The sequence below is a fragment of the Poecilia formosa genome, unplaced genomic scaffold (genome assembly GCF_000485575.1).
Source record: "Poecilia formosa unplaced genomic scaffold, Poecilia_formosa-5.1.2 Scaffold357, whole genome shotgun sequence".
In the NCBI taxonomy this organism is placed as follows: domain Eukaryota; kingdom Metazoa; phylum Chordata; class Actinopteri; order Cyprinodontiformes; family Poeciliidae; genus Poecilia; species Poecilia formosa.
In genome coordinates this window covers 414,084-426,452 of record NW_006800296.1, presented here as the reverse complement: position 1 = coordinate 426,452, position 12,369 = coordinate 414,084, and the positions used below count along the sequence as shown (strand labels likewise).

The window sequence follows — 12,369 nt, the reverse complement described above, 5'->3', positions numbered from 1 at the left end:
CGGTGAAATTGAGTTTGACACCCCTGTTGTAAATGATGTATTAAGTACAATGTATTATTTTAAAATCAGATATAAAAATAAAACAGTCACGCTAACTCTTTGACAATGCCAAAAGTAATACCTTTATAATATTACAAATGATTCAGAATATTTACCCATTTCACATATTTTATTGCATCTTTTTCTAAGTAAATTTAATAAAGTATAAATATTTTTCTTATTCAATTAAACTTCACCGTTTAGTAAAATGTATAAATCATATAATTTCCCCAAGCAATACATGCAAGTGGAAAATAGAAGTGTTTCCTTTACGTTTATGTCCAATAAAATAACGGAAAAAGGGAAAATTTCTTATGAAGTCAGACAACTTTCCTTTATTTGTAACATACAAATAAAACACTGACAAGGCAGAATGACTTTCCCTTTCATTGTCACTGAAACAAGCTCTCAAACATGGCGTTTGTTTTAATTCAACATCACGTTTTTTTAAAAAAGCATTTCGCCCCTAAAAGGCCGAGAAGAGACGAGAGGATGGATCCACAACAGCTTATATATATTTATACTTATGTACAGAGAGGAAACGAAAATGAAGAAACCAGAAATACTCACTGGATTCAAAACAAACTGGTTACAGAAATCCTCCTCAATCCCCAGTGAGGGTTTTTATTAAAAAAAAACAAAACAAAAAAAAAACAGCCTGCAGCAGATCTAAATTTACTCTCATGCAATGTCACATTTTTATAGGAACTGGAACAAACTAAAACCAAACAAGTTACTTACAGGGATTTCAGTGTTTTCACTATTCAGGTTGTGTTTAAAGTCTTTTACATATGAAACCGACTCCAGATCAGAGCCAACAGGAAGCTGAAAAGATGATTGACTGACCTGAGAGAGAGAGAGAGACTATGCAGAACAGCATTGATCTAATTGTGACCTATATGGTACAAAAATGTGAGTTATAACAGAAATAAGCATGTTGCCTGCTCCTTTAGTCCTTTTCCTGATCACTGAAAAAGACTGAAAACTTTTTTCTTTTTTAGTTGGGAAACAATCAGCAAGTCTCACTTCATATTCAGTCAGCCATGCGGTTAGTTTTGTGATTCATGACCTTTCTGACCTGTGTAGTTTTTCACATTTCAGCCTCCAGCTTCACATTTTACAACAGGCATCAAAACCGTACAAAAACTCGATAGAACCGCTTACAAAACAAACAAAAAAACCTTAAAAAAACGTACCAACCTAACACCCTCATCATGATGCTAGATGGGGAAACTTCTCATCTACTCCTCAAGCATGCATTTCAAAACAAACAGTACTGGATGTAAAACCAAAGAGCTTCTGGAGGGAGAAAAAAAGAAGCAAAACACAGGGTTTCTGATTTGTAATAGCGCATGAACCACCCTCACGATTTTTTGTTTTGTTTTCTTTTTTAAACAAATGGATGTGAAAGTAACCTTAAAACGATTAAACTATTACTTTTTGGTGAGACAAATGTTATGCACATGTGCAGAACTTGCTGCACCTCTAAATGAAGTCCAGATTTCATGCAGCTGCACGTTTTGGCATATTTCTGCTGGTTTAGAAAATTTGCAAAAGGAATTTCAGAGCTGCTGTTGGACCAGTTTTCACCATTCATCAATACTGGGGAACGGAGAAGGAATGACGCTTGGCTTCTGAACCCGATTCTGGTCAGAATCAGTCTGATTTTAGACGACTGCGTGAACGTTTTGTTTATGTTGGCTCTTTGGTTGTTTACTGATGCTGTTCTTTTTCCAGAGTAAATTGATTATACGGCAAATATCAGAATTTGGTGCTCAACTCTAAACACAGGATCTCATATTTACATGCATGTTTATGGTTTATTAACTGAATGTCTCAATTGTTGTGTGGAGCAATTAAGTTTCTGGTTTAATTCTGGGTGGATTTTTCCACAATTCGCAAATGGAAGAGCTTCTATGAATTAATCAACAGCGTAATCCTCAAATGTAAAAATTGTTGAAGTTGGAGCTTAATAGTATCCTGTTTCTTCGTATTTTCTACTTCCAACAAGAAAGTCCCAGCTCCAAAATGACTAAAATTGTCGAGCTAGATGGTAAAAACTTGGGAGTCGGGAACCTGTTCCAACAGGTCAAAGATCAAAAAGTCCAAACTGGGTCTGGAAGGCTAAACTGGACCAACATCAAACCTGTACCAAGAAATCAACCAATATAAACAAACTCTACACTGTCTAATAAGATGTCAGATGTGATTGAGGTACAAACGGCTATTAATAGGAGTGTATGTGAATATTTGACCCTGCATGTACGCTGCAAAAACAAAGCAAAGAAGGAGTTCCACTGACAGATTATTTCACAAAGCATTTTTCTCATGCTAAGTGAAAAAAAATCTACCAGTGGAACAAATACTTTTCAAAAATCAATATTAAAAGGAATTATTTAATTAAAACAAGCTCCTATATCTTACCGAAATGTTACTTGTAGGTTAGTTTTATCTCATTTAAAGTGTACCAAGATATTTGCACAAGAAACTAGACCAAAGAAATACTTTATAAGATTTTGTGGGGTTAGGTTTTAAGCTGTGCAACCACTTCAGTTTTTTGCTGTATAGTTATTCCACCTGTGGCGAGTTGTGATCTGAACTCTAAATGTGGATTTATAACACTGATATCTGGACCTTTGAAAAATGAGGCGAAATGGTCGAAAGGATCTTCCAGAACTTTTAGGCACAGAGGAGAGGGAAACGCGAAGGAGAAACTGGAGCGTGGGAAACCGATAAAGCGCTAAAAGAGAGGACAAGAATAAGTAATCTAAACTTCTGGATTAAAAATGGCAATAAAATAAAGAAAAATTAGGAGTAAAGCAGCTTCTATGTAAATACAAACAGGGAATGATGGGGGACTGAGCAGATTATAGCAATGCTGTGACCGTTTCCGTAAGACAGGGAGAAACGTCCGTCGTCAAGAAGCTGCAGCTTGTCGGCAAAAACTGGACAACTCATTCAAGTTTCACACCTGCTGTCTTGAGTCAGGACATGATTTAAAGCTTTCCAACTGACTAGAGGCTGGACCAGCACCAGTATCGGGTCTTAAGCCACAGAATCAATGAATCAAAATGACTCGTTACACTGCAGAACATGAAGAGACTGGAATATATCTACGAACGGCAATGAGTGGGTGGAGGTGAAAAAAAGAGGGAGCGGGTCAGTAAGTTGGGAGAAGAGAGAAAAGCTTGAGCTGCTTTCCGTCTTTGCAGCAGGAATAAAAACAAACACACACAAAACAGAATCTTGGAAAAAAAGCTTATCAGCATCAGGACTTCCACCTGCGGCTCGTTTCTGACACCGTTCCACCCCCCAACCCAGAAAAACGCTCCGTCATCCACACACACGCACAGCTTTTGGAAGTCGTCGCCCATCAGTGGCAGCAGCCGCCGCAGTGGCCGCCGCCGTGGGTGTGGCCGGCGGACGCCTCGCCGTGTTTGGTCCGCCTGCTCAGGATCTCGTAGGAGCAGTCGTCGCCGCAGCAACCAGACATGCTCGGCGAGGTTTCGTCGATCTCGAATCTGGCGGAGGAAGAAAAGTTTATTAGTGAAGGAGAGGCGGCAGAGTCGATTTTTACCCATAATGCTCAGCTTTTAGAGCAGAAGAGAATGTCTGAACTATAAACTCAACTGGCAGTGTGGTGAGTTTATAGAGTCAGGGTTTCTACAGGTTTCACCAACTCAAGTTTAAGACTTTTTAAGACCATTATTTGTAAAATTTAACACCTAAACTGCAAAAACACAAAATCTTACCAAGTATGTTTGGGCTAAATTCTAGTACAAGTGTCTTAGTATGATTAAATATGAAAAAAGATAACTTCTCAGCACAATATAGGAGCCTGCTATATCAATAAAAAAGTCAATAATTCTTTAACATTGGTTAAAAAAAAAAAATACTAGTTTTAAGTGAAATAACCTGCCAGTGTAAATAATACTAATTATTGACTTAAAACGAGTTCCTATTTTTTGCTGAAAAGTTACTTGTAAGTTAGTTTTGTCTCATTTAAAGTGCACAAAGAAACTAGAAAAAAAAAACTTGGCAAGAGTTTGTGTTTTTACAGTGTATATTGCAACAGAGATGTACAAAAGAAACACAAGCAACCAACATTGTACAATTTTCTGGAGGGTTTTGTGGCTCTTGGAGCAGTTTTGTGCTTTTCACATGACATATTGTTCTACAGCTAGCTAGCTAACATTGCCAGCTAGCTAGCTAGCTAATGCTTTCTAGCAAGTATTAGCAAGTTACCGTTAGCCTCAAGGTGGTCACAGAACGCATCGGGTGAAGATGTAAATAGCCCTGCCTCAGCAAAATTTAACAACTGTAATTAAATTTGAATTGCCAACTTGCATTTTCTTTAATAAATTTAAAGAAAAGACCGTAATTTAAATCAATTAAGGCTTTAATCTTAATTAAGGCCTTAATTTTAGATAAATTAAGTTAAGCGTTTTTAAGACCATTATCAAATAAATTTAAGACCTATATTGCAACAGAGATGTAGAAAAGAAATGCTGTAAATTTTTAGGGCTTCTTTTGTGGTGCTGGGCAGCAGCTTTGTGCTCTCAGGATAGATAGCTAGCAAGTGTTAGCAGCTAGTTACCGGTAGCTTTAGCTGCTTCTTGGTTACAGATCGAATAGAGTAAAGATGTCTGCACACGACTGAGATTTTTGTCAGATAGAAAAATCCCGCAAAAAATGTCTACGTAGAATATAAGAGATTAAATAGTCCCACCTTGATAAAAATTAAGACCTGTTAATAACATATTTAAGACTAGCTTACATTTGTTTTAATGAATTTAAGATATTTTAAGGCCTTGATTTTAAATATATGGATTTAAGACGTTTTAAGAGACAACCTGAAAATATAAAATGAGAATTGGGAGCGTTGGAGGATTTTAGCTGTTTTTAAAAGCAGTGCTCTGTAAGAGTTGCAACTTTCAGTATTTATTGAAATTTGTCCATAACCAGCTCCTGTACTCACTGTAGAGCTTCTCTGAAGAACTGGTAAGCCCCGTGGTTGTGCTTGAAGACCGTCAACATCACCTTCTTCATCTGCGTACTGAGCGGAAACAAAAGGACAAACAATATTAGTTTATATATTCACCACTTGGAAATAATTATCAAGATCAAAGCACTTGCAGGCCACACAAAAAATTAGTTTTTCTTAAGAATAAAACTCCTAAATCATTGTACAAAATCATTTTAAGTAACTCAAATGGCCCCCAGACCATACGTTGGACATCTATGATTTAAAATGCACAGTTTAAGTCTTGATGCAGGAAGGGGAGGAACCAAAGGTCTCCGTGTGGAACCGTGGCTGCGGTCGTCACCTGTTAGCGATGAGCTGCAGTATCTGGATGAGGAACTTTCCGAGCCCTTTCCTCCGCATTTTGCTCTCCAGCTGCACTTCGTAGCTGCACAGCAGACAACGCATGACAAACGGAAACAAAACTCGCTTCCGGGGTTTTTATCCGGATAGCCGGAGCATCCTACCAGTATAAAACCTCTTCCCCGCACTCCACGTCGAATCGGAAGTGGGAGAAGGCCAGGGGGGTGGAGTCTGCGTCGCGGGCCAGCAGGTACCACGCCCTCTCGTCGTTCATCTCCTCCCTCTTTTCCCTCTCCTTCCATCCCCACTCGCTCTGCTCGTATCTGCAGTCACAGCAGAGAGAAAGCTGCTCTGAAGCCTCACAAACTCCAGAGAGATGTTACAATGGTCTCCACTGGATTGGAGCAAATTTGGAAAGCCGGAGAAACTTTGCTAAAGTGTAAGGGGAAAAAAATAAATAAAAAATAGAAGACGAAGCAATTGACATGACGCCACGGCAAGATCTCAAAAATGTGTAAAGAATGAATGTTTTTCATTGTCTGTCGGTTTGTAGTTCTGTTTGGTTTTGATTGTAATTGTCAGACATGCATGGATTAAACACTAACCTGGTTTTTCATAAATGCATAATCTGTTAAATTCTACTTTATTACATTAACCTGTCCAGGGGCTGCAGGTGGAAATGAGCATTTTTTCGTGGTAAACTGGTGCCATGCATCGCTGATTCTTCATAAAAGGTGAATGAAATGTTGCACATTGTCTCTGATTCAACAAATAAACAGTAAATATGACGCCATAATGGTACAACAAAAACATTTTTCCCTTATTTCTAAGGAAAAAAACTAAATTACAATAATCAAGTTGTATGAGATAAGCCATAATAATACAAGAATAAAATCATAACTACGAGAATAAAGTCAAAATATTGAGATTAAAGTCAAAACAATACAAAAAAAAATGTCTAAATGAGAATAAAGTAGAAACAATACAAAAATAAAGTCAAAATATTGAGAATGAAGTCAAAATTAAAGTCGAAATAACATGACAATAAGGTGAAGATGATATAAGAATGAAGTGGTAATAAAGTATTTAAGTAAAGCTTGAATTTTTAAAGTGAATTTTCCCAACTCAACATTTAATCGTGTTTTCCAGTTATTTCCCACCAAACCTCTCTGACCTCGGCACTGTCGTAACGATCAACCCCGACGCCCTGAGGTTCAGTTCCTGCAGGTGAGCGGCGTTTAATGCTGACCGGTCGGTTACTGCCAAACCCACTGGACTGACCAACAGGCGGCGTCATGTGAATTGATCCCGTCTGCGTTCGGTTTTCTAAACTACAACAGAACCAAACTTCTTACAGCGTCTGCATGTTGGCTCTGGTGAGTTCGAAGGCCCACTCCACGGCCAGCGGGTTGAGCGAGGTCACTCTCTTGCACTCTATCTGCAGGTTCAACCTGGACCAGACGAAAATCATCAGTTCAACGGCACCGGAGACGAGGAAAGTCGGAAAAACGTGCAGAAACCGATGATGCGTACCCATGTCTGTCGTACTTTTTGAAGGCTGGGAAAGCAGCCAGAGGATCGTCAAGCTGGAAGGAGGAAACAATTATCATTTATTTCATCATTAAGCATCAAGGCACAAACTCTTTTCACTACATCTCATTTCCATGGACCAACGATGGACACAGAACAGATGCCAACTATTATTTTAGTAATCGACTAATTTAATCACACTGTTAAATATCCATTTGAAAATAATAACAAATAATTAAATTCCTTTTTCAAAATCAGAAAACAAACATTTTACTGTCTGACAAGATTTCTTGATCATTTGTAGCAAAGGATGAAGTTATAGCTTAAAAATTATTCTATCAAAACATGAAAAGCTCAGCTATTTCTGCTTAATTTAAAAGTTAATACAGTGGAGATAATTCTTTTTTTTTTAATCAAGCTATTAATAATTGGACAGCAAAATGAGCTTAATATGAGATTTTTAAAAAAATATATTTTCTACAGAATTTGAACAAGGTGAAGCTAAAACTAGGAGGAGTTTTGGCTTGTAAATATATTTACAGATAAAAAAACAAACTTTATTTTTCATCTTAAATGCAAAACGTTTAGTTTCTGTACAGTTTTGGTTTAATTAGTCATCTGAGTGTTTTGGGTTTTTTCCAGTAATCTGCCTTTTTTAGAGTCTGTATACTCCAGTTAATTCATCAATTACTAAATTAGCTGCAGATTATTTCAGTGATCGATTCATCACGATTAATCATTTCAGCTCTAATCACAAGAAACAAGGAGACAGGAGAGTTTAGACGATTCTGCTGTTTGTTTATTTCCTCGGTGCCACCACTGATGGCAGGAATACACCCGGAAATATTTGTTAAAGGTTTGTGGAGGAAGCAGCTGCTGTTCAGCCGGTGGATGATGTTTGGAAACAATCTTCACCAGATTGTTCAAATTCAAACACAACTGGTGGGTTTAATTAAGTCTAACGAGGCATATGGAGCGTTAATTACAGATATCCTTTTAGTGCCACGTGCCATCCATACGTTCGTTTGAGTAAATACCTTATTGGCTGCGTCCACCTTTGCACACACGGCGTCCATCGCTGCCCTCTCCTCCAGACGCCGGGCTTTCTTCTCCTTCGCTTTGTTGGATTTCCTCTGAAAACCCAGGAAATAAGGAGGCAATGAGGGCAGACTTCATGACTTTATGGAGCCAAGATGAGCGGAGGAAAAGTAAAAACACCTTTCCTCCAGAACGAGACCAATCATAACATGGCAGAAATCTATTATTATTCTATGTTTTAATCACATTTTAATTGACAAACTTTGATCTAAACTATTCCAGTGTTTGGTTTTCTGGCTGGAAGGTGAACGTCCGCAGTCTCAAGAGTCTCCACAGCATGATGCTGCCACTACCGTGTGTCACAGTGAGACATGTGCAGTTTTATCACAATATTTTTGTGGTACTGCAGAGAAAACAAGGAATAAAAACTAGAAACGTAAGCATGCTTCATGACTGGTTTTCTTTTTTCTAGAATTTATCCAAACGTGGAAAATAATGAAATAAGAATCCGCACTTCTCAAGATGTTGTATCTTACACTTTACAGTATTGCTAAATTGTTTTGGTGTATCAAATGAAACCCAAATAAAATACAATGAAGTTTGCCGTAATGTGAAGATTAGTATGGATGTTTTTAAATAACACCAATTCTAATTTTATTTAAATATATATACATTAACAGGAGGAAATTAAATGCATCTCGTGTAACAAAAGTTTCTTCAAAGTCTTATCACATTTGGTGTGACAGATATTCTAACAGTCTTAATTTGAAACAATTGAAGCGAATGAGGAGGAAATATTATTACAAAATGTGTTTAGATTTAGCAAAAAATATATGAATTGGCCAAAAAACATGGTAACGTTTTTTTAAATGTGTATTGTAGATTTGAAAAGCTTGAATGTCAACTTCGTCTTGACCAGATATAAAAGTCCTCACTGCTGAGAGTCGGGCTGAACAATTGAATTAAGCACATGATGAACATTTGATGCAATTATTCTGCTGCTATGTGACAAATATTAATAGCTTCTTTTGCTGCTTTGTGCAGCAGTAACATTTATTTTTACAAAGACAAAAATAAATAAACCAAAAGAATCTAAAAACATGTACAATCCGGAAGATTTCAACAAGAAATGTGATCAGTCCTGCAAATCAAATTAAATTGCTGCACTTGAAATCAAATTATGCTAACATGCTAGCGATAAACAGACTGATGGAGAGAAAGAAAAACAGCTGGACAGACGAAAGGACAACAGGATGTTGGAAGGATGGACAGACCTGGATAGATTGATGGACAAAGGCTATTAAACTTTAAATACTAAAGAATATTTAACTCTGGAACTGGAAGATATTTTAAATATCCCCCCAAAAATAAACAAAACAACAGAAACAAGAAATAAAATGAGTAATGAAGTCTCTGTAAACAAAATTGTCCTTCAAAAAAATAAAGGGCCAGTTGAGACTAAAACCAGACGGAAGACTTTTGACATTTAGTTTTTGGTAGAAAGAGAGAAAATAGGAAAAAAACAAAAAACAAATCATGCTAATGGAAATTATTGATTTTATTCTAATTTATCATGTGATTAATTGATTTATTGCTTATTGCGATAGGCTTCTGTACAGGACAGTTTGACAGATATATAGACATCTTGATGGATGGATATATTGATTGGACATTACTACTAGAGAATGAAATGGGAATTGAAGGCAAAAAAATGCAAATTTTTCATACTTATCCTGTGGAAAACACTTTAAATTAAACTCCACACTTTTCCTGAAGCCTTCAAACGTGAATATCATGCACATTCTGCTAGTGCAACAACTTGTGGAAGCAGCAAGAATGTCAAACCCTGATCTAATTTATGCGTGATAATAAAGTTCGTTGTGGTGTGTTTACAGTGCCGAAGTGATGCGTTCGCGTTTCACCAACAAACAAGCAGGAATTTAGCAAGAAAAGTGCTCAACTGCAGGCCTGAACAGACCCAGGAACAATCAAGAACTGGAATGCACGCCGAGTTGCCAACTTTAGCTCAGAGAGCATTAACTGTGTACCAGGAACAGACTGAGAAAACACGTGGATGGGTTTATTACGACTGCAGGGGAAAAGTGGGGGAACAACCAGAAGTTTGACTGAACATGTTCAGATTGTGTCTATTAGGAAAGAGGCGAAAAACTCCCAGAAAGCTTGACTTTTTAAAAAAAAATATTATTAGCAGGTGGGTGAAGGCAACACACTCGGGCCTTTGTGGCTAACTTAGCCTGCTAATAACATCACAACACACTAGCACATAACTGTCAGAAATGTGACGGGAAATGACATGTTAATAACAGGGGGAACTAGGCAAAGTATGTATAAGCTAACACTACAATGCTAACTAAGCTGTCTGGATGAGGCCAAACACCTTTAGCTACATCCATCCACCACCATCACCATCATCTTCTCCTTTCATCCTCTTTTCCTCTCATCATCACTCACATTTCAAGGCAACATTAAACAACAAAAACATAACTCACCCCCATTTTTTTTACAGCTGTGACTTATCGTTTTCTTCCAGGGAAATACTCCTCTATTGTCCCGGTGCTCCTCAGTTATTATTAGTACCGTGACTCCGACCGCCGGAGGAAAGAAAAGAGGGGGAGCAGATTAATGTGACAATGATAAATAAGGTGCTAACGAAGCTAGCTGCATACGTCGCCGACTGTTGGAGGTGAAAGAAAAGCGGCGGCCAATCACAAAATCTGACCAAAATCACAATGAAAATCTTTTAATTGCTAAGTAAGCGGTCGCATTCGCGCCAACACAGCGACGTTGAATTCATTAGGGCTCCTTCCTCTGCCCCCCCTCTACGCTTTCTTTCTTTCTTTCCTTTCGTTCTTCCTCTCTGTGCCGTGCTGCATTCACTTGTTCCTTCTCCCATCGGAATTCTCATACTCCACGTCCTAACTAACACTAAGCGCATTCAAAGCCCCACATTCTGCCTCTAAGCAAACTTATATTTCAAATATATGTAAATTTACACTTTTGTAATATGTAAATGTATGGCTTTTATCACTTAATACCGTTATTAAGATAAATACGCATTTTATTCAAATGAAGGAGGCGATCCCTTTAAGAAACAGAAACATTCTGGTGTAACTGTGTAAAGTAAGCTAAGAACTAGTGTCTGTTAAATAGAAACATGAGTATGAGTACTCCTGATACTCCTGATAAAATAGTAAAGCGAAACCTGTGACAACTTCTGAAATGTGGAACAACTGTAATATCTTCTTCACCTTGAACATGGTCTTGCATTACGAAACATAGAAAGTGCTAAATTGATAAATAACAGTTACTTTCGTCCACTTTCGTGGAGTTAGAGTCGATTACATGAAATGTCAGACGACATCAATGAGTTATAATAAAAAAAGTGATTTCTGGCAGCGGTGGGATTCGAACCCACGCCCCCGAAGAGACTGGAGCCTTAATCCAGCGCCTTAGACCGCTCGGCCACGCTACCACATTCACCAACCATGTCAACAAAGATCATAATACGCATTTTAGGGGTAGGAGTTTATAAGTTCTCACTTCTTCCTACCCCATTTTGAGCATGATATGTTAACTGAAACAAAAAAATCTGTATTTTCTCTTCTTTCTTATGCACTTCTTGTTACTGTGTACTATTTTTATTTTTTTATATTTGTATCATGTTCGAATAAAATTTCATTTCATTTCATTTCATTTCATATGTCAGTGACGTCAAGACATTTCAGCTTTTGAGATGTTGAGTTATGTGAATGAGGCAGATTGGCTAAACACAAACAAAATACAAGTGAATTTCCAGTCAATGTTTATTTTTTGAGATACTTATTTTCTGTTTTTCTTGTTCAACTGTCTAATCCAGATTGGGATAACATACTAGATACAAAAAGCAGTTTTCAGATTATGATTTTGATATTTAAGTTAAAAACTTATCCAAAGCAACATGGCTCTATATAAAAAAAAGTAAATAATTTGTTTTGTATGGCTAACATCAATGCAATAACTAGCAGTAAGTCTTTTACATCACTGTGGAGGGGTTTTCTCCCACTGTTGTTTGCCAAATTGTTTTAATTCAGCCACATCTGAGAGTTTTTCCAAGTGTGATTGACCTGTTTATGGTAATGTCTCAGGCTGATTTAAGTCCAGACTTTGAGTAGGCCATTTCAAAACACTGACCCATCAAGCGGGTAATAATGTGCTGTTGTAATTTGGTCATTGTCCTGCTATATAGAGCGTTTTTTGAGTAAAGTCATCGCATATGTCACTATAAGTGTTGTTTTTCAGTAAAATTATGAAGCACCGACCACTGACAACCACTGAAGCAGCAGTGTGCCACATCGACCACTAGAAGGCGGTAAAGTGACACTAAACTCCAGTCCCAAAGACCAGAATAGAGCAGTAAAAGCAGTAAATAATAATAA

General features: G+C 37.5%; 1 protein-coding gene and 1 non-coding gene across 2 annotated transcripts; both read right to left on the bottom strand.

The window, feature by feature from the left end:
* Nucleotides 1-2,413: 2,413 nt before the first annotated feature.
* naa40 (N-alpha-acetyltransferase 40, NatD catalytic subunit) lies at nt 2,414-10,819 on the bottom strand. Its single transcript, XM_007574598.2, has 8 exons — nt 10,444-10,819; nt 7,933-8,028; nt 6,899-6,951; nt 6,721-6,816; nt 5,530-5,688; nt 5,367-5,450; nt 5,018-5,095; nt 2,414-3,560 (listed from the first exon to the last, which is right to left on the bottom strand). The coding sequence occupies exons 1-8, from the start codon at nt 10,447-10,449 to the stop codon at nt 3,413-3,415; spliced, it is 720 nt and encodes a 239-aa protein (XP_007574660.1). The 5' UTR covers nt 10,450-10,819; the 3' UTR covers nt 2,414-3,412.
* Nucleotides 10,820-11,344: 525 nt separating this feature from the next.
* On the bottom strand, nt 11,345-11,426 carry trnal-aag (transfer RNA leucine (anticodon AAG)). The gene has a single exon. It is a non-coding gene; the product is annotated as a tRNA-Leu (tRNA).
* Nucleotides 11,427-12,369: the final 943 nt, after the last annotated feature.

Excerpts from the sequence above, each read along its gene's own strand:
- naa40 (XM_007574598.2), bottom strand. Across the intron at positions 6,952-7,932 it reads AGGTGGACGCAGCCAATAAG|CTTGACGATCCTCTGGCTGC; the intron begins GTATTTACTCAA and ends TCCTCCTTCCAG. Across the intron at positions 6,817-6,898 it reads AAAAAGTACGACAGACATGG|GTTGAACCTGCAGATAGAGT; the intron begins GTACGCATCATC and ends CGTCTGGTCCAG.